This window comes from Tursiops truncatus, chromosome 1 (assembly GCF_011762595.2).
Source record: "Tursiops truncatus isolate mTurTru1 chromosome 1, mTurTru1.mat.Y, whole genome shotgun sequence".
NCBI lineage: Eukaryota > Metazoa > Chordata > Mammalia > Artiodactyla > Delphinidae > Tursiops > Tursiops truncatus.
Window position 1 is genome coordinate 76,905,446 of NC_047034.1, and position 21,413 is coordinate 76,926,858.

Here is a 21,413-nt window from a genome sequence, read left to right on the forward strand (position 1 = left end):
ATTTTCCTAACTTTCTCAGAAATTTTTCTTCCAAGAGACACATACTAGTGTGTCAGTAAGTAGAACTTGGGAAGTTTTAAATTTAGTTTATTTTCTCTTTTCTTTCACGTAAGTGTAAATGGAACACAACACATCTTTGGGGCATATTACTACTCTGCCTGATTAGCAGGTCTACTCAGATTGTTCTGCATGATTGTTATTACTTTGCAGTAGTTGTCATTATAATGTCACCCAGTGTTTTGAAAACACTTTACAATTTCGCATTTTATAGGGTTTTTTAATTGATTAAATCCTGGCTTGGCTTCTTCCTGATAACAGTTTGTCCTGTTGATTTGAGAAGTAGTATAACTTTTTATCCTGCTCGTCGGTTCTCAGCTAGTGGTTTCCATGGGCTACATCTCAGCCTTCTGATCATTCCACCCATTTTACTGTAGACAGAGTACTTTGTCATTTAAGAAATCAGATGTCAGAGATTAGCCTTTGTTATTATTAACTGTTAATTATTATTGTTATTAGTTATTATTATTAATTATTAATTGTTATTATTAATGTGCTCCTCACACAAATTTAAGGAGCTCTCCTGAAATGAGATGTATTTTCTTTGGCTTTTTCATTGACATGAGTGAAGCCTTTTTTGCTCATATAAAGAAGGGTAAGTCTTCAATTGTTCATCCATTCTGCAAATATTTATTGAGTGTGCCTAAAGTCCTCTAATCTGCAGCTTTCAAATGATAGTCTATCTGGGTGTAATCAGGTCATCTTATCTAACCTTAAATAATTATCTGACCTGTGCCAGAAGAGTAATTTATTAATTTACAACTCGGGGAATTCTACTTCAGTGACTGGAAAACTCATTGCTGCTTATTAGCTTAATAATGTCTTTGAATTTCCTAGATATCAAGAAATCAAAAGCAATCAGATGGTTGCTTGGTGTGTATAGAGTCAGCAAAGGAAATTGCATAGTCTTTTGGAGAAATTTCATTTGGATTGTGATAAGCCTAAGGAATTATTCATATTTCATCTTTTTTTAAAAAATTAATTTTATCTTTGATTGCATTGGGTCTTCATTGCTGTGTGCAGGCTTTCTTTAGTTGTGGCAAGCAGGGGCTACTCTTCGTTGTGGTACGCAGGCTTCTCATTGTGGTGGCTTGTCTTGTTGCAGAGCATGGGCTCTAGGTGCGCGGGCTTCAATAGTTGTGGCACGTGGGCTCAATGGTTGTGGCTCATGGGCTCTAGAGCTCAAGCTCAGTAGTTGTGGCACATGGGCTTAGTTACTCCACGGCATGTGGGATCTTCCTGGACCAGGGCTCGAACTCGTGTCCCCTGCATTGGCAGGTGGATTCTTAACCACTGCACCACCAGGGAAGTCCTCATATTTCATCTTAATGATTTTTTTTTTAGGATAGAAAAGTATTTATGTTTTTCATTTGTTCCTTTGCTTTGTATTAGATCAACACTAATACATTCGTATTTTCCTGGCTTCATAGAGATTACCACCCTTTAGTTTGCACTTATTACATTAAAACCTATCTTTTGTTTCAGTATGGTACTCTTTTTTTTGTTTGTTTGTTTTTGGCGGTATGCGAGCCTCTCACTGTTGTGGCCTCTCTCGTTGTGGAGTACAGGCTCCGGACATGCAGGCTCAGCGGCCATGGCTCACGGGCCTAGCCGCTCTGTGGCATGTGGGATCCTTCTGGACCGGGGCATGAACCTGTGTCCCCTGCATCGCCAGGCAGACTCTCAACTACTGTGCCACCAGGGAAGCCCATCAGTGTGGTACTCTTAACATTTAAGGTTTCCTTCCTTAAGAATATGTTTTCCTGAATTTAACCCTAGGTTCTGGGACTTAACATTTTCTGACCACTGATCACAACTCAGATTTTGAGAAATGACTTCTTTTCGGTTGTTAACTTTTTTTGTTGCTATTTAAAAGTAATGGGTTTGTTTTGTTTTTTGGCATGGATTAAAAAAGCATTACCCAGAAATAGCCACAGTTATTATACCTTGATACATAATTATGTAGACCTTTTCCCATATATATATGAGATATCTACATCTATATAATTGAAATGGAATCATACTATACCTATTTTATAATCTCCTTTTTTTATCTTAATAGATTATATATGTCTTTCAATGTCCATCTGATTGGACCCCATCTTGGGGTCTCTTAAGTCATTCAGTAAACATTTGTGTATTACTATGCCAGGTGCTATTCAGGATATTGGGCATACAGTAGTGAACAAAACAGTAAAAAATGATTGCCCTTGTGGAATTTACGTAGTAATGGGGGATTACAGACAAGCAAAATAAATTAAATCGATAGAATGTTAAGCAGTAGTAAATGCTTTGGGGAAAAAAAGGCAGGGAAGGGAGTTAGGGAGTGTGGGAGAAGTGATGTTTCAAAAAGTATAGTCAGCAAAGGCCTTGTTGAGAAGGTTTTTGAATAGACATAAAGGAAGTGAGGGGATGAGCCAAGAATGTGCCAACAGGAGCGTCTAGTGTGGAGCAGAGTAAGAGAGGGGAATAGTAGGAGATGAGGTCACAGAGCAGTTGTTGGGGCTGGGGCTGGGAAGCTGAGTATGAGATCATGTAGAGACTGGTAGCCTGTTATACAGGCTTTTATTCTGAGTGCAGTGGAAATCCAGTAGGAAGTTTAGGGCGGAAGAATGACATGGTCTAACTTATGTCTTAAAATGATCATTCTAACTGCTATGTTGATAATAGAATGGCCAGGGCTATGTGTGTGTACAAGAGGCACAGGGGCAAAGACAGAAGCAGAGAAACTATTTAAGAGGCTATTGCATTAATCTAAGTTAGAGATACTAGCGGCTTGGATGAGGGTTAGTGCAAAAAAATGGTTGGATTCTAGATAAAGTTTGATAATGGGCATGATAGGATTTGCTGGCAGATTGGATATGAGGTATAACAGAAAGAAGAGTTAAGGATGACAAAAAGGTTTTTGGTCTGAACAACTCGAAAAGTGGAGGCACCATCAGCTGAAATGTGGGATACTAGGGGGAACAGGTTTGGGGGAGAAGATCTAAGAGTTCAGTTTTGGACATAACAGGGTTGAGGTGCTTACTACACATTCAAGTGGTGATGTTGAGTAGGCAGAGGTCTTGGCTAGAGATAAAATCTGGAAGTTGTTGCCTCTTTATGATACTTAAAATTATAAACCTGGATGAAATTGCCAAAAGAGTCAAGATAGAAAATAGAAGAGCTCAGAGAATTGAGCTCTGGGCCCTCATTGATTAGAAGTTTGGAAGATAGGAGGAATAAGTAGAGGAGTCTGAGAAGGGAGCTAGGAGGAAAACCTAGAGAGATTACAGCTTTGGAGACTACGTGAATACTCTTATCTGGTCTTAGCATACCCCTCCAGACCCTGTGGATTGATTTTTCTCTTCTGTGGGTTGCTAAAATTAGATACATACACCTCTTCCCCTACCCCTTTTAGCTACCTAGTACTTTAACAAGAAAAAGTTTTTGTTTAAAAAAAAATTCAGCGTAAATACTGTATGTATCAAGTGAAGATAATCTCCTAACAACAGCTCATACACTTACTGGGGTCACCCTGAGTGGTCTCTCTCTGTCACTGCTGAGGTGGAACCAACATCTCGTTTCCAGAGGGTAAGCAGCCGATAAAGGGGAAATCAGCAGCTGATCCATTGAGATGTCCCTGGCAATTCCAAGTATTTGTATAGGGTCAGCTTTAGAGCTTCAAGGAACTAGGCTCTCTCTCAAACTTGATTATTACCATTTACTTATTGGTTAGTTCAAGCATGTGATAAACTGTTCTTCTAATTAGTCATCCCTCAGTATCCATCGGGAGCATTGGTTTCAGGACCCCCCACCCCCACCCCCGCGGATACCAAAATCTGAGGATTCTTACCCCTGATATAAAATGGTGTAGTGTTTGCAAACAACCTATGTACATCCTCCTGTATACTTTAAATCATCTTTAGAATACTTGTAACACTTAATACAATGCTATGTAAATAGTTATAAATACAATGTAAATGCTATATAAATAGTTGGTGGTGCATGGCAAATTTAAGTTCTGCTTTTTGGAACTTTCTGGAGATTTTTCCCCCCCCAATATTTTCAGTCTTTGGTTGGTTAAGTTCGTAGATGCAGAACCCGTGGATACAGAGGGCTGATGTACAGCATACCCCATTTTATTGCACTTCACTTTATCGCACCTAGCAGATAGTGCGTTTTTTACAAATTGAAGGTTTGTGACAACCCTGCGTCTAGAAAGTCTGTCGGTGCCATTTTTCCAACTGCATTTGCTCACTTCATGTCTCTGTGTCACATTTTCATGATTCTTGTAATATTTTAAACTTTTTCATTGTATTTGTTATGGTGAGCTGTGATCAGTGATCTTTGATGTTACTACTGCAACTTGCTGAAGGTTCAGATGATGGTTAGCATTTTTAGCAATAAAGTATTTTTAAATTAAGGTTATGTACAATGTTTTAGACATAATGCTATTGCACACTTAGTAGACTACAGTATAGTGTAAACATAACTTTTATATGCACTGGGAAACCAAAAAATTTGTTTATTGCAGTGGTCTGGAACCAAACCTGTGATATCTCTGAGGTATATCTGTACTAGCAAGCAGGGAGGGTATATTAGTTACTTATTGCTGTGTAAACAGGTTATCCCAGAATTTAGTAGCTTATAACAACAGACATTTATCATCTCACAGTTTCTGAGGGTCAGGAATTTTGGAGCAGCTTAGCTAGGTGTTTTTGGTAACGGTTTTCATGAGGTTATAATCAAAATGTCTGCTGTGGCTGCAGTCATCTGAACCCTGAACTGGGGCCGGAAGATCCACTTCCAAGATGGGTCAACTAACATTGCTGTTGGCAGGACGCCTCAGTTCCTCACTGTGTGGACTTCTCCATAGGACTTCTTTGGTGTCTTCATGACTTGGCAGCTGGCTTCCCCTGGAGTAAGTGATCCAAGAGAGAGAAAGGAAGAAGGGAAAAACCGTAAAGCCTTTTTATATCCTGATCTTGGAAGCCAAACACTGTCCTTCCAGCCACACTTTATCTGTAAGAAGTGAGTCACTAAGTCCAGTCCACATTCAAGGGGAGGAGAATTAAGCTCTGCCTCTTAAAGGGGAGGAGTATTAAAGAATTTGTGGACATATTTGAAAACTACCACAGTTTAACCTTTGGCCAGAAATTACTTATATTTCTCCCATGTGCAAAATACATTCACCTCCTCCCAATACCCACCAAAAGTCTTGTCCCTGTACAGCATCAACTTGAAATCCAGGTGGTTGTCATTTACTTAAGTCCAAGTGTGGATGAGGCTCTTTGCGTGTAGTTCCTCAGACATAATTCCTTTTGATGTGGAGATCTATAAACCAAAGAGGCAAGTTTTCTACCCCTCATATATACCCAACATATAGTGATGGGACAGGCGTATAATAAAGAGGTATAGAGATTTCTGTTTTTTTTTTTTTTTTTTGCGGTACGCGGGCCTCTCACTGTTGTGGCCTCTCCCGTTGCGGAGCACAGGCTCCGGATGCGCAGGCTCAGCGGCCACGGCTCACGGGCCCAGCCGCTCCGCGGCATGTGGGATCTTCCCGGACCGGGGCACGAACCTGTGTCCCCTGCATCGGCAGGCGGACTCTCGACCACTGCGCCACCAGGGAAGCCCGAGATTTCTGTTTAAAAAGGGAGAAGATGAAAGGCACAAAGAAGTCACTGATGCGTAGCTATTTTAATGTTTGTCTGGATAAGTGTTGGACGTTCCTTGATTAGGACTTAGTTCTACTTCTACCCAGGAATGCTTCTCTGTAGCTCTTGTTTCCTCCTTCCTGGCTCTTGATTCCACCCTATGAGTCATTCTTTTCCATAAAAAGTAGTCCAGATTTGCAACTTCATAGTTTTCTTAGCCTGCTTCTTGCCAGTAGAATTTTGAGGGCCCAGAGGGTCTCTTTTCATTTTGTACTGCCTCTGTACCTTTCAGTTTAAGCTGGCAGTGTTTCTTTTTACTATTATTGAGATTCATGCCATTAACAAAACTTATGTCCACAAATCTTTTTTATATAATCTCTTTTTTACTTTGGGCTTCTGCTGGGATTGCTGAAGGACAATACTTGTAGTGGGATAGAATTATATCCCCCCCACCCCCAAAGAAATGTTCAAGTCCTAACTTCCAGTACCTGTGAATGTGACCTTATTTGGAAATAAAATCTTTTATACATGTAATCAAAATAAGATGAGATCATATTGGGTTAGAGTGGCCCCTAATCCAATGGTGTTTTTATAAGAAGAGAGAAATTTGGATACAGAAGACACAGAAGAAAGTTGTTTGACGACCGAGGCAGAGATTGGAATAATGTGTCGCCAAGCTAAGAAACAGCAAGGATTGCTGGAAACCACCAGAAGCTGGGAGAGAGGCATGGAATAGATTCTCTCTTAGAGACTCCAGAAGAAACTAACCCTAACAGCATCTCCGTTTCAGATTTCTGACTTCCAAAACTGTGAGAGAATAAATTCCTATTGTTTTAAGCTACCCAGTTTGTGGGAATTTGTTACGGCAGCCCTAGGAAACCAATACAACACATTTAAGCTTCTTAGAAGCTCAGTTGTTTAATTGAATAGCTCTCTAGGCACTATGTGAACTTTCTGAGGTCTTTTCTTTTTTTTTTAAATTTATTTATTTTTGGCTGCATTGGGTCTTCGTTGCTGCGCACAGGCTTTCTCTAGTTGCAGCAAGTGGGGGCTACTCTTCGTTGCCGTGCGCAGGCTTCTCAGTGCAGTGGCTTCTCTTGTTGCAGAGCACAGGCTCTAGGCACACGGGCTTCAGTAGTCGTGGCGTGCGGGCTCAGTAGTTGTGGCTTGCGGTCTCTAGAGCACAGGCTCAGTGGTTGTGGTGCACGGGCTTAGTTGCTCTGCGGCATGTGGATCTTCCCGGACCAGGGATCGAACCCGTGTTCCCTGCATTGGCAGGCGGATTCTCAACCACTGCGCCACCAGGGAAGCCCCTCTTTCTGAGGTCTTAACAAAGAATTTTTATAGCCACACTCTTGGCTTCCTCTTTAACCATTTTCTTGGCAATGCCCATGATTTGATCTTTGCTCAGAAACCATTTCTTTCTTTTTTTTTAAAGCCATTTCTTAATTTTAGTATCATTTGCCATCTGGAGAGGCCAGGAATTTTCAGAATTATCTAGTCTTAACTCCTTTTTAACTATTCTTCCTTTAATTTATTCCTCTTCTCTTGCATTTTAATGCAGCAAGAAGAAGTCAAAAGGAACCTTCAACACTCTGGAAATCTTGTTAGCTACATTATCACCCCATTCATGAGCCACAACTTCTACTTTCCATGTTATGTCAGGCAACAGCTTTTGTCACTACATAACAAGGATCCCTTTCCCTCCCATTTCCAAAAAGATTTTTCTCACTTTCCCACAAGTACTCACCTATAACTTCCTCAAAAGCCATCATGCTTCTACAATTTCTTAAAGGCTCTTCAAACTTACTCACTCTGTCCTCAAAGTCCTTCCAACTCTGCCCTCTGCTGTGTTCCAAAGCTACTCCCACATTTTAGGTTTTTGTTATAGCAGTACTCACTTCTAGGTATCAAAATCTGTATTAGTTATCTATTGCTGTATAACAAATTACCCCAGAACTTAGAGGCTTAAACAACAGATATTTATTATCTCATAGGTTCAGTGGGCCAGGAATTTGGGAGCAGCTTAGCTGGGTGGCTCTGGCCCAGGGTCTCATGAGCTTACTGTCAAGACATTGGCCATTGCTGTAGTTATCTGAAGAATCAACTGGGAGTTACTCAACGTCTGGCAGGTTTGTTCTGGCTCTTGTCAGGAGGCCTCAGTTCTTTACCATGTGGGCCTTTGCACAGGACTGCTTGATATGGCACTGTCCCAGAGAAAGTAATCCAAGAGAGGCTGCAAGGAGGAAGCCACAGTGCCTTTTATGAACTAGCCTTGGAAGTCACAGTTATCCCACCATATTCTGTTGTTAAGAAGTAAGTCACAGTATGGTACTGGCATAAAAACAGACACCTAAATCAATGGAATAGAATAGAGGGTCCAGAAATAAACCTTTGCATATATGGTCAATTAATTTATGACAAAGAAGCCAAGATTATACAGTGGAGAAAGGACAGTCTCTTTAATAAACGGTGTTGGAAAAACTGGACAGCCACAGGCAAAAGAATGAAACTAGACCACTGTCTTACACTATACACAAAAATTAACTCAAAATGGATTAAAGACTTGAACATAAGACCTGAAACCGTAAAATCCCTATAAGAAAACAGGCAGTAAACTCTAAGACATCAGTCTTGGTCATGATTTTTTTGGATGACTCCAAAAGCAGAGGCAACAAAAGTAAAAATGAACAAGTGGGACTACATCAAACCATATAAAGTTTCTGCATGGCAAAGGAAATCAAAATGAAAAGGAAACCTACTGAATGGGAGGAGATATTTGCAAATGCTGTATCCAACAAGCGGTTAATATCCAAAATATACAAAGAACTCATGCAACTCAACAGCAACAAAAACAAACAACCCAATTTAAAAATGTGCAGAGGACTTGAATAGACATTTTTCCAAAGAAGACATTACAGTTGGCCAACAGGCACATGAATAAATGCTCAATATCACTAATCATCAGAGAAATATAAATCAAAACTACAATGAGATATCACCTCATACCTGTTAGAATGGCTATTATCAAAAAGCAAGAAATAACAAGTGTTGATACGGATGTAGAGAAAAGGAAATGAAACCCTTGTTCACTGTTGGTAGGAATGTAAATTGGTGTAGCCACTATGGAAAACAATATGGAGGTTCCTCAAAAAATTAAAAATAGAACTACCTTGTGATCCAGCAATTCCACTTCTGGGTATTCATCTGAAGAAAACAAAAACACAAATTTGAAAAGATATATGCATCCCCCTGTTCATTGCAGCATTGTTTACCATAGCCAAGACATGGAAACAACCTAAGGGTCCACTGATGGATGAATGGGTGAAGAAATTGTGGTACATATATACAGTGGAATGTTACTCAGCCGTGAAAAAGAATGAAATCTTGCCATTTGCAACAACGTGGATGGACCTTGAGGGCATTATGCTAAGTGAAATAGATGAGACAAAGAGAAAGACAAATACTGTATGATCTTATATGTGGAATCTAAAAAAAAGAATTCAGTAACCGAGTTCACAGATATAGAGAATAGATTGGTGAATTGCCAGAGGCAGGGGTTGGGGGGTGGGTGAAATGGGTGAAAGGGGTCAAAAGGGACAAATTTTCAGTTATAAAATAAATAATGGGGATATAATGTATAGCACGGTGACTCTATCATCAGGGAAATGCAAAGCAAACCCACAATGAGATACTATAGTTCATTACAGTATTATCATTTTAATACTGTATTGCATATTTGAAAGTTGCTAAGAGAGTAGATCTTAAAAGTTCTCATCACAAGAAAGTAAAATTTTATAACTATGTGTGGTAATGAATGCTAATTAGTCTTATTGTGGTGATCCTTTGCATTATATACAAACATCAAATCATTGTGTTGTACACCTGAAAAAAATCATATAATGTTATATGTCAGTTATACCTCAGGAAAAAAAAAAGTAAGTCATTAAGTCCAACCTACACCCAGAGGAGGAGTATAAAATAACTTGTGAATATATTTCAAAACAAACACATAGTATAGTTAGCTATTGTTGAACTTTTACAAAAGGGCCCTTTAAATAGTATCTTGCACAATGTGCATAACACATAAAAATGGAACTACCCTTGTTGTAGGGAGGTGGGTCCAGAATCTCCCTGGCTTAGCATCCCTTTCAGCCTCTCATTTTGCTGCCAAGTATCTAAGAATCATAGTTTGAAAACTAACCATACAATCAGATTCCTTTCCAGCTTAATTCATAAAAATCTATTAATACATAAAGTAGCAGAGCTCAGGAAGACAGCCATAATAGCAGAGTAGCACTCTACCATGTAGTGGACTGATTTCTGGTGCTCTCTATTGTATAATAGTCAGTGAAAAGCCATTGTGTTTTGGGGAAGGAGTTGGTGATTAGTCAGCCATGGATATCTATAGAGTACTTTCATTAGTCTGTTCTCTTATCTAATTTTTTCCCTTCAACAGAGTACTACAACAAATCATTGCAGGATTCATTCCTGGATCCCCATTTTCTTGGTAAGTAATTAATTGCCTTCTGTCTTACTCTCCTGCAGTAGCATCATTTTAGGTATGGTAGTATCTGTGCCATAGTGAGAAAGAAAGCTGCATAGGTGAGTATATAGGTGTAATTGGCAGGCTGTTAAAGACTGCCATTGTCTGCTGAGCCCAAACTTAATCAGAACTTATTCATTATAATTCAGGCTCATGAGGGCTATCCTGGTCCCACAGGATGTCTGGGTACTGGGTGTGTCTGATTCCATTCATATTCAGGTGTGAGGGTTGTGTTGAGGTGGGGAATGAGATGGTCCCTACCAGGCTTGGTATCTGATTTGTGTGTTTCTCCTGTAGATCATATGGGAAGATTTTATTCCTTAAGAATTTCTGAAATTGAAAAGATACTGCTTAACTTCCTTTTTTTTTAAGTAAGAAGGTTTTTCAGAAGAAATAAGAGTATCAGAGCGACACGTACGATACGGGTTAAAGATGGAATTTCCTCTTGTCTGGACAGTTATTTGCCATTTCTGACTCTGCCCCAGAAGGCTTCTTTGCTCAAAGGGACCTCAGTCCTTCCACACAGTTACCCTATTTTCCAGCCTCTAGTTTCTTTAAACGTGTTCCAGCCAGAGTCTGGATATCTGTCATCCAGGCTAGTACACCAACAGCTCCAGAAAGAGGTGCTGCCAAGTCCCTTTTGTGATTCCTCTAAGTTGTGATTCAGAGACACTGCTGTGGCTGCTTCTCTACGTGAAAGCTCCTCATTGTCCAGGACCAAAGGCCGAGTCTTAGAATGAGGGAAGTCTGCTGTTGATTTTCGCTGATCACGAAGGGAAAACTCTCCTTAAAAAGCAGCTCCATCTATGTTTAAGTTAAATGGGCACAGAGAAGACAAACTTTTCTTAACCAACAGGCAATGAGTCACTCTTTTTGCTCTGGTTTGTCACGTGGTATTTTAGGTAGCTTCACATTTTATGTTGTATACAGTTAAGCAGAAATTCCTAGAGAATGAGAGACTGCCTCTGGATAATCTGTTTGACCTTGAAATTATTGAGAAATTCTTTGCCACTTGATTCTAGAGAACTGGTGACTTTCCAGCTCTGAGAGAGAACAGGATTCCTCTGCCAATCTTTCTGTGGTGTAAGGCGGAGCCTGGTCACTCCATCTAATGCTCTGTGTCTCATCTCATGTATAGGAGCGGGATGCTGCACTCCAACCCTGGGGACTATGCCTGGGGTCAGACAGGGCTTGATGCCATTGTAACTCAGGTGAGGAGCTGCCTTTTGAGGGTGTCTGTTCAGTGTGTCTCATGGTTCCACAGGCTTCCTGCTTTCCTTCTGCTACTTTCTGAAACGGCAGTCACTCTGCTTTCCCTAATAGTTTGAGCTTGTGGGTTTCCATTTTACTAAAGGGATAGATGGTTTATGGGTTTAGCTCAGCATCCATGTACTTTCTTGGTCCTAGGGACTTTCTAGAAGACAGCTTCAACTCCAAAGGAAGAAAAGACTTCTGTAACAAACAATATTTTATATTTTTGGCCTCTTGTTCAGTCCTATGAGGATCCTATTAACAAGTACTTCACAAAAAAGAAGGGTCTCCTCATATGTTGAAGCAGGGATTTCTGCTAGATGGAACAAAGTAGGGGAAGGAAGCAGAGAAAAAGGTATTCCCATGCTATGTATAATTGCTTCCACTTGTTTATGTTTATTTTAATTTAATTGGTTTTTCATTTCCCTTGTGGATTGCTGAGAATAGAAAGCATGTTGTTTATATCTAAGTCTTCTTGTAGGCAGTAATTTACCTATTTCTTGGCTTACTTTGTGCTGTTTTTCCATACTCAGACCCTTTTCTTCCTTTCAGCAAAATGAAGTTTTTGAACTGGTTAAGTATTACGTTTTGTTACGCTGTAGTTTTATTCGTGACATCACAGCCCTTTTGCTGTCTCCGAAGTTGCTTTATGCCCAGAGGTGGGCCCTGCAATGATGGATCTGTCTGTGGGCTTATACTAATGTCACTCTGAAATTGTAAAGCAATCATGAGTGTTCTGGCAGCAGGAAAGGGAAAACCCAAGCCTCTCATAGCCTTGCAGAAGTAAGAGCAACTAACATTGTTAATATCTGCACTGTTCTCAGCTGGAACAGCTCCCTCCCTAGGGATAGTTAGATGTCTACCACTTCTTCTTTTTCTTTTTTCTTTTTTTGTAGCTTTTAGGACAACTGGAAAACACAGGGCCTCCCCCAGCTGATAAGGAAAAGATCACATCTCTTCCAACAGTGACAGTAACTCAGGAACAAGTTGGTAGGTTCATTTTCATACGTATTTTGTCATCTTGTTATCTCTGTTCAGAATCTGAGCCATTTCCTGTACTAAAGATCTTCACGTGAAGCTGTAGCACTCCTAAAATTTATACCTGGGTGCCAGGTATGGAAGGTACCTACCCCTTCATTAGGGTTAGTCAACAGGTAATTCCTGAGCAATTACCATGTTGGTTTTCTAGATGCCAGGCAGGAAATAAAGAGGTACAAAGGTATAGAATACTTGATTTCTTGAAGAACTTACCAGGGGAAGCAAAACTTACCAAATGATTAGACAATAGTATAAAAAGTGGTTGAGCAGATGATACTGACTTTGGGAGAAAAGGAAGAGAAAAAATGGGAGGCTAGGCATTTGTTTCACATCTACCCTGTACTCAGGTACATTAGACATAGACATTATTTTATTTATAAGCACTAAAAGAACTTAGTGATAAGGGACATTATTTTGGACTGGGAGTTTCTTCCCCATAAATTCCAGTTTAGAGTCAGAAGATTTTAAAGACAGGATGGGCCATATTAGAGAGATTATTCTATATATGGAAAAGTATGAACCAGTGAAGAATGTCAGCATGGACATGGTGTCTGGATCAGGTATAAGGAGTGTAACCTCATTAGACCTGAAATAGAATCTGATTTGGGGAGTAGTGAGAGGTATGACTGGATAGGAAGGGTGGGGCCTTGTTGTAGAGGACCCTGAAACTGGCAGAGTAGTTAGGGCTGGATAGTTTAGGTAGTAGGTAAGTTTTGTAGGTCCACAAATGGAGGAATGAGGGAATTTAAGTGGTCTTTAGGGAAGATTAGTTTGGAGGGTAGTGTCTAAAATAGATGGGAAGGGACTTCCCTGGTGGCGCAGCAGTTAAGAATCCACCTGCCAGTGCAGGGGACCACAGGTTCGAGCCCTGGTCTGGGAAGATCCCACATGCCGCGGAACAACTAAGCCCATGTGCCACAACTACTGAGCCTGCACTCTAGAGCCCGTGAGCCACAACTACTTAGCCTGCACTCTAGAGCCTGTGAGCCACAACTACTGAGCCCGCGTGCTGCAACTACTGAAGCCTGTGCCTAGAGCCCGTGCTCTGCAACAGTAGAAGACACCGCAGTGACAAGCCCACGAATTGCAGCAAAGAGTAGCCCCCACTCAATGCAACTAGAGAAAGCCCACGTGCAGCAACGAAGACCCAACACAGCCAAAAGTAGATAAATAAATAAATTTAAAAAGCAATCATTAAAAAAAAAAAGATTGAAAGAGGGAGGAAGCAGAAACAGAGATTTAAGGGGCTGTTGCAGCATCCTGGTGGGGTTCAGATGACGGTGGCAATGCTAACAGAAAGGAAGGGGTAGACTCAGATCGAAGAAAGCCTTTTATCACTGATTGCATAAGGGGATAAAGGAGGGGAAAGGGTGAAAGATGATTCTAAGATTTTGCAACTCTATAACCACAGAGGTGGTGCTGACATCAGGGATGGGGGAATTGTGAGCCGGCCCTGGTTTGGGTAAGGAGGTGATGTGATGTTTTTAATTTTGAATTTGTTGATTTTGAGGTAACAGCTGAGAATCCAAGTGAAGATGAGCTGGGAATTGCTCTGAAGCTGATATTAGGGAAAATTAGCTGGTAGCAAAATATAGGATATATCTGGAAGGTCTGGAGTCAGGGATGCTACATGGGAGGCTGTTACAGTAGAGTAGGCATGAGAAGTAGAAGCTAAAATTAGGGCTCAGGTGATGGGAATGGAGAGGAAGGAGTGAATCTGTTAAGTGGTATTTTACTCCAAATGCCTTGAGTACTGTGGAGCATGTAACATACATAGCCCAGCTACTGAAGAAATAGACTAGCTGGTATTACTAGCCAAACTTGGGAAACTTGGAATTTACTGCCTGGTATCCCCTGTTCAGTTTGTAGCCATTTTCTCTGAGAAGAGGGCTTCCTGTCTCTGGACTTAGAGCCTGAGCTACCCTTGGGCCTTGCAGTTCTGTAGCACTATCTCCTGGTACAGCTTTTAATGAACAGCTTGTAAAAGAGGCTTTAGGGTAACCATGATGAAATAGGATGTGTAATTTAGAAAGTAGTAGGGTAAAAGTGGCTTGAGACACTGAATGGGAACAGCCAAGATTGCCGAGATGAGTTCTTTGGTTGTGGTGGACAGATTGCCAGTGTTTCCTAAGTAGAAACTGCCAGAAGGCTTTCACACACTTGGGAAGATGTTTTTCCTGTTTCACTTAAAAGATAATCTAAGCCCCAGTTCTTCCAACTCTTTACATTGAAAAGTAGGCCTTATATAGTTCCTGTCTGGGCCTTATTGGAACAGGCCCATTAATCAGTCCTCCTCATAACCCTGTCTACTACCACCTCTATCCCCAGTTTGAAATAAAATTCATGCTTCCTATCTGCCTTCACCTTGGGTGCACTTTGTCTTTACTTTGTGTATTCCTTTGGCTGTTAAAGACATTGGGCTAGTTTTTTTCTTCCTTCTTTTTGCTTGTTTATTTTAAAAGGCGTTTCCTCCTCCAACAGATAAGGGTTTAGAGTGTCCAGTATGCAAAGAGGATTACACAGTTGAAGAGAAAGTCCGGCAGTTACCCTGCAACCACTTCTTTCACAGCAGTTGTATTGTGCCGTGGTTAGAACTGGTAAGTACAGACAGCTCTCATCTGTGATGGGGCAACTGTGCCAGTCATATCTTCTTGGGGGGATGGTTCACAGTAAGGATGTAGTTAACAGTTAATTGGTACATATATACAATGGAATATTACTCAGCAATAAAAAGGAATGAAATTGGGTCATTTGTACAGACGGCATAGAGTCTGTCACACAGAGTGAAGTAAGTCAGAAAGAGAAAAACAAATATTGTGTATTAACGCATATATGTGGAATCTGAAAAAATTGGTATAGACGATCTTATTTACAAAGCAAAAATAGAGGCACAGATGCAGAGAACAAATGTGACGATACCAAGGGGGAAAGGGAGGGGTGGGATGAATTGGTAGATTGGGATTGACATGTATACACTATTGATACTATGTATAAAATAGATAACTAATGAGAACCTACTGTATAGCACAGGGAACTCTCCTCGGTGCTCTGCGGTGACCTAAACGTGAAGGAAATCCAAAAAAGGAGATATATGTATACGTGTAGCTGATTCACTTTGCTGTACGGTAGAAACTAACATAACATTGTAAAGCAACTATACAACAATAAAAATTTTTTAAAAAACAAACAAAAAAACCAAACAGTTAATAGAGAGCCAGGCAGATCAGATTTTAGTCCCTGGCTAACTCCTAGTAGCACCATTCCTGTGTTTTAGATTATTAATCTGTTTGGAACTTCCTGACCAGGGGTTAGCAGACTACAGCCTGCAGGTCCCTGTGTCCTGCCACCTAGTTTTGTAAATGCAGTTTTATTGGAACACAGCCATGCCCATTTGTTTACAAATTGTCTATGGCTACTTTTGTGCTACATCAGCAGAGTTGAGTAGTTGCAACATAGGTGGTGTGGCCTGCAATGACTAAAATATTTACTACCTTTTCCTTTACAGGAAAAGTTTGCTGACCCCTGCTCTAGACCATCTCAGGTCATTGTTTCTAGTTAGTTCTGCTTGGTGATATGTGTTAGCTATTGTTAAGTTGCTGCCTAGAATTCTGTGTCAGATCTGTTGAAATTCTGTTTGGGCGATGTCCCGGTGTTACACATGGAGCCCAGCGTGCACTATGTGAGAATTCATGCCCTTTTGGTTTTTCTACCTGCTAACTCTCAGGGTTTCTTAAGTGTTTAGTTCTTCCAGCTTTCGGGTCAGGCTGTTCATGTAGACTGATATCTTTCTGTTTCAGCACGACGCATGTCCTGTATGTAGGAAGAGCTTAAATGGTGAGGACTCTACTCAGCAAACCCAGACCTCTGGGTCCTCTGCAAGCAACAGATTTAGCAGTGACAGCCAGCTACATGACCGATGGACTTTCTGAAACTAAAGACCGCCTCTGAGCCAGGGCTATGGTAGACCTCTTATCACAGCTGTTAATTGTATCAAAACAAAAAAGTCGTAGGTGAATTTAGGAATCACCTAAGAAACCCCAACCCATAACATTAATTCATTGAGTGTTTTTCTTCTCTAAATTTAAAGTTAGTATCTACAGATGGAATTGTATCTACAACCAAATGCCTCTCATTCTTGAATTCAGAGCGATAATTTTGTAAGTGCGAAACTTAATTATGTGAGTTTCCCCTGCCAGAATAGAATCAGTTCCTTAAAGTCTAGCTAGGGTCCTGCTATCTGTCATGTTACCTTTCCACCTCTTTCTCCAACCTCCACCCTATCATAAGTGTACTTTACACTAAATACAGTGGAACCAGAGCCCTAAAGTCCTGCTGATATAAAGTCCTTCTGTTTTAGTTGTACAAAAGCATCTACTTTTGGCCACATTAGCCATGAAGTGAGATCAGATTAATTCAAGAATCTGAGACACTAATGATTCTTGTTTTTTCTTAAATTTTCAGAGAGCAAATCAAAGAAAAATTACAGTGGGAAGGAGAAAGTGGCTTATCATTGCATTCTTTGGTTTTCTCATTTTTATTTTTAAAGACTACTTCACAAGATGCAGCTTCTGCAGAAACCAACCTGACATGTCTTAGGAGTCTTATGTTGGGAGGAATCTGATTCTGGTTCCTTTTTGGGAATGAGTTGGGCAGCATACAGGCACAGAAGGACAGATGTTTGAAATCTTTGGTTCCGAGGTTTTTTAGTGATCCTCAACTCATTGTTTATCCTGGGGACCTTAAAATAATTTCCCTGACAGAAATAGAATTACTTCATTACTGCTTCTACAGCTAAGTCATTGTTTTTTGTAATTCACTGGTCTTCAGGAATTGAGATTTTATGTTGTCCCATTTTAATTTTTTAAGCCCATTTATCATCTCTGAAACCTTTCTGTTTGCTTGGTTCTGTCTGTACTTGGAGTCATACTGATTATTGTGATCATGCCCAAACAACTTGGCCTAGGAGACGTAGGCCTTCTTTTTTCAGCCTAACAGTGTCCCATGCACATGCACATGCTCTTTGGTGCATTTAAGTGTTTAAAGTTGAATAAATGAAGAAGATTAAGAATGTTGTTGGAACTTCAAAGTCTCAAAAATAAATGATGGGGACATGTAACCACTGTTGGTGCACCAAAAAGGGTGACAGAGGGGCAACAGTGGTATGGTCATATCAGCCCTTCATAGTTTGGAATGATCAGAACAAGAAGGCTGCTCTTTGGTGAGTCTCTCTTGGCTAGGAGTCTTTCCTCGGTTTTTGTTGACTTGTTGTACACTGGTTTTGGGGGTGAGGGATGGGGTTAGAGATATCTTTGTAATTTAGTAGAGGGCAGAGGAGTAGGAGAGGGAAGAGAGAAAGTGGGAGAGTTTAATTTAATAGCCTACCTCTAAAAATTGTGACCATAAGTTATGATTCAGGTTGGGCCCAGAGAGCATAAAAGCTGTTTTCTCATATTTATGTTATCCTATGTAGAGATTGTTTCTTTGGAGAATGTGAACTATTTACTATGGCTATTGAAATGTAGCCCAGAAATACACACTGGTTTTGAATGGTGAGGGGTCATGAGGCTGAGGGGACATGGGAGGTATATTGTGAATATTTAATGGCCATTACTTAGATGGAGAATGGCTAGGCTGAAGTTGGAGCACATTGTAGTTTTCAAGTGGAACAATATCAGCTGTCTCAGAAAAATGATGCCAGCCTGGAAGTTTTTGTCTGCTTGTTAGTGTCTGGAGATGCCAGAACAGGCAGGTGTATTTTTACTTAACACTAGAGAACTAGAAAGAATCTGAGTAGCTTTACAAAAGGATGCAAACAAAGTGCTGGACAGGGATGTAACTTTTCAATATACGGAAGAGCAAATCGCATCAGTCTTAAGTTATCTGAAATTGTCTTCACTTTTTTTGTGCTTTTAGATAGAGTGCATAAATCTGTTTGCTGTTTCTGAGACCCCTCCTACTTAATGAATCTGTAGTGTTTCTTCCTAGAATAGGAGGCATCTCAGACTTCCAGGTTAATTTAGGTAGTGTATTAGTCAGGGTTCTCCAGAGAAACAGAACCAGTAAGGGGGGTGGGGTGTGTGTGTGTGTGTGTGTGTGTGTGGGGGGGGGGGGGGGGGTGTGTGTGTGTGTGTGTGTGTGTCTGTAGAGATTTATTATAAGGAATTGGCTCACATGATTATGCAGCCAAACACAGTTTGATATAATTCCCAAGGCAGAGGACTACATAACCCAGACTTCTCAGGTGTTCATTCATTTACAGCTGGAGGGTTTACAGACTCAGGAAACTGGAGCCTTACTAGGAGTCAAAGAGAATAGAAAAAAGTTGCCATTTCAAATCTTGGGCCCTTAGACTTGAGGCCTTTAGATTTGTACTAAATGGCCTACCCTTTGAGTTCCATGCATAGATAAACAGATTGTTTTCCCATTCATGAATGTCTTTTTTTCTTATTCTTCCGTTCGTTCATTGTAATTTGAAATAAAAGAGGAAGTAAAACTATGTTAGCACAAAATTAGGAGGGACTTGCTAGAGGTTGGTAGACCTGAAAGTTGAGAGGTTATGTAGGGCAATTCCTTGCTGGCCTCCAAGTGATTATTGCTTCTTGGGTAGTTTCCAGATGGGTTATTCTGGCTGGACAGAACTGGGCAGTTGGGTGGGCAGGGCAGAGTGGTGAACATTTAACCGATATCTCCAACAGAGAGAAGGAATAATCCTTGTATTAAAAATTAATTTTCCTGCAAATTTCCTATTGCCAGTTCTCTGAAGAGTTGGGAAACCTGAAGTATCCAGATAGCTTCCTTAGTTGTCAACATTTGCTGCATAACAATTGAGCAAGTGCTTGTTAAATGTTTTCCTTGAGCAGTACTCTTCTGGTCCAATAGTTAGTTCCCAAGTTGGAAGGAGGATTTGGGGGCAAGAATTTGTTTCTTCCCCCCCGCAACAAGTCTCAGTTGGATTAAATAGTTATTAGGAGAAAAATTCCTTGTTTATGTCTTTGTATTGCACATTTGTATATATGCGTGTGTGTGTGTGTGTGTGTGTGTGTGTGTGTGTGTATATTCATAGACATATGCATATATGCACATTTCACTCTAGAGGAAGAAGGGATATGGTGGGCACCGAAGTAGATAAAGTGAGCAGGGGTACAGCAGAGGACTGGAGCTTTAGTCTGATTCTCTCATTGCATGTGCCTCAGGCCCATGTTTCTGTAGTTCTCTGTTACAGGGCACTGTTAGCTTGGGCAGGCACCCCGTTATGTGGTGTGGCAAATGGATTCACTGGAGCTAAAAGTCTGGTCATTTCTGAAGGTTGAGGATAAATGGCTTTGAGGAAAGGGTGTTGGTCATCTCTTGTTTCTGTATTATAATTAATTGAACTAAGACACAGTTATCTATTGCTTTCAAAAAATTTTCTTGATAAGTTATTGATGACAACTTGACTTCTCACATGAACTTCTGCATGCTTCAGTTTCGTTCTTCCTGGTGTCCAAGTCCTATTTCCTCAAGGAATACAGATATATCAGACTTAACAAAAACTAATCAGGAGGGGATCATAGTTTGTCTGTTTTAAACAACAACAAAACAACCCCTGGGGTTTTGGGAGGTGAAGGGTACCTCAGAGTTGGTTCTTAGAGCTCATCTAGGCAGGCCACTGACATCTGTGAAGGAAAACAGATTTTTAGGAGGAGAAGGAACAGGGCTGGTGAATAAATATTTGGATGTTAGGGAAAATCCCTCTTTTGTCTCTGTGGTAGAGAGGTGGGAAGATAAAGGTGCTGTTTACAAGAATAAACCAGTGGAGATTTGGGAGTTTGCGGGGGGACTAGCAGGAGAGAGTACTCCTACTGAGAGTTTCCAAAATGAATCTAACATAAGTTCTGATGTAGGGAGTTCGGGGAAAGATTTGGTGGGGTAAACATATCACAGGTGTTTATCCTACAGTGGGAAATTATAGCTTGCAGTAATGTCAGCATCTCAGCACTCAGGCTGGGAACCCCAGGTCTGCGCCATGGGTTTAAAATGGAATGTGTAGAATACAATGAGTACAACTGGAGATCTTTTCCAGGATCGAGACAGGATCAAAATGTCTTAGCTCATGGACATTAAGAGGTTTTGATCTCTCATACCTGCCAGATAAGTGGAATTACAGGCACTCAACTCTCTAATTTTATACATATAAACTTTGTGTTTTGCCAGATTATACTTAGATGGTGTCCACAGAAGTGGAGTCTATATGTTGCCTTTCCTCTCTCACCTGAAACACTTATATCTGTAAATCATGAGATGTAGGCTTGTCGTTCTTTACCTTTTCTAATAAGATATACCATTTTTAAGGTCCCCAAATTATTAGACTCGCTCCCGACGAGATTATAGTTGTGTTTTTAGTATCTTTTGATGGAAAAAACACATAGCAAAAAGCTGCTATGATTTTAGTAATGCTTTTAAATCAGTTTGTCTTTATTAGTCACACCAGAATCTATATCCAGTTGAAGTACAGTATATACATATTTGTAAGATATATTATTTATTCAGACTGAAGATAATGCTTACATAGACCTCTTAAAATAACTACATGGCCTCACAGAGGTTCAAATTCCTTGGGTTGTGAATCACTCATATAGATTGAGGTTAAGATGTGTGTCCAGAAGTCTACCTATTCATGCATGGAAATTTATAGACTTATTTGAAAGGAGTGGTATCAATACACTTTGAAAGCCGAGATATAAGTATTTCAAATTTTTGTTTAACCATCTTGAGATAAGCAGAATAAATAAAATAAATTCTTTAGAAGTGGGACCCTTGACTTGCTGTTGCTTTGTTTATTCTGCTTAGTTCAAGTCAGAGCTAGTAGTCTAATGCTCTTGAATGTCTTGATAAACTTGGCC

General features: G+C 40.3%; 1 protein-coding gene across 2 annotated transcripts in view; it reads left to right on the forward strand.

Annotated features, from left to right (window-relative positions):
* RNF115 (ring finger protein 115) overlaps positions 1-17,603 on the forward strand; it is a 60,437-nt gene extending 42,834 nt beyond the window's left edge. For both annotated transcript variants that reach the window (XM_019919214.3, XM_073808608.1), the window contains 5 exons: positions 10,156-10,206; positions 11,381-11,453; positions 12,390-12,483; positions 15,013-15,128; positions 16,329-17,603. In XM_019919214.3, coding sequence (XP_019774773.1) covers positions 10,156-10,206; positions 11,381-11,453; positions 12,390-12,483; positions 15,013-15,128; positions 16,329-16,460 — 466 coding nt within the window. In that variant the 3' untranslated portion in view covers positions 16,461-17,603. The remainder of the gene's footprint in view (positions 1-10,155; positions 10,207-11,380; positions 11,454-12,389; positions 12,484-15,012; positions 15,129-16,328) is intronic.
* Positions 17,604-21,413: the final 3,810 nt, after the last annotated feature.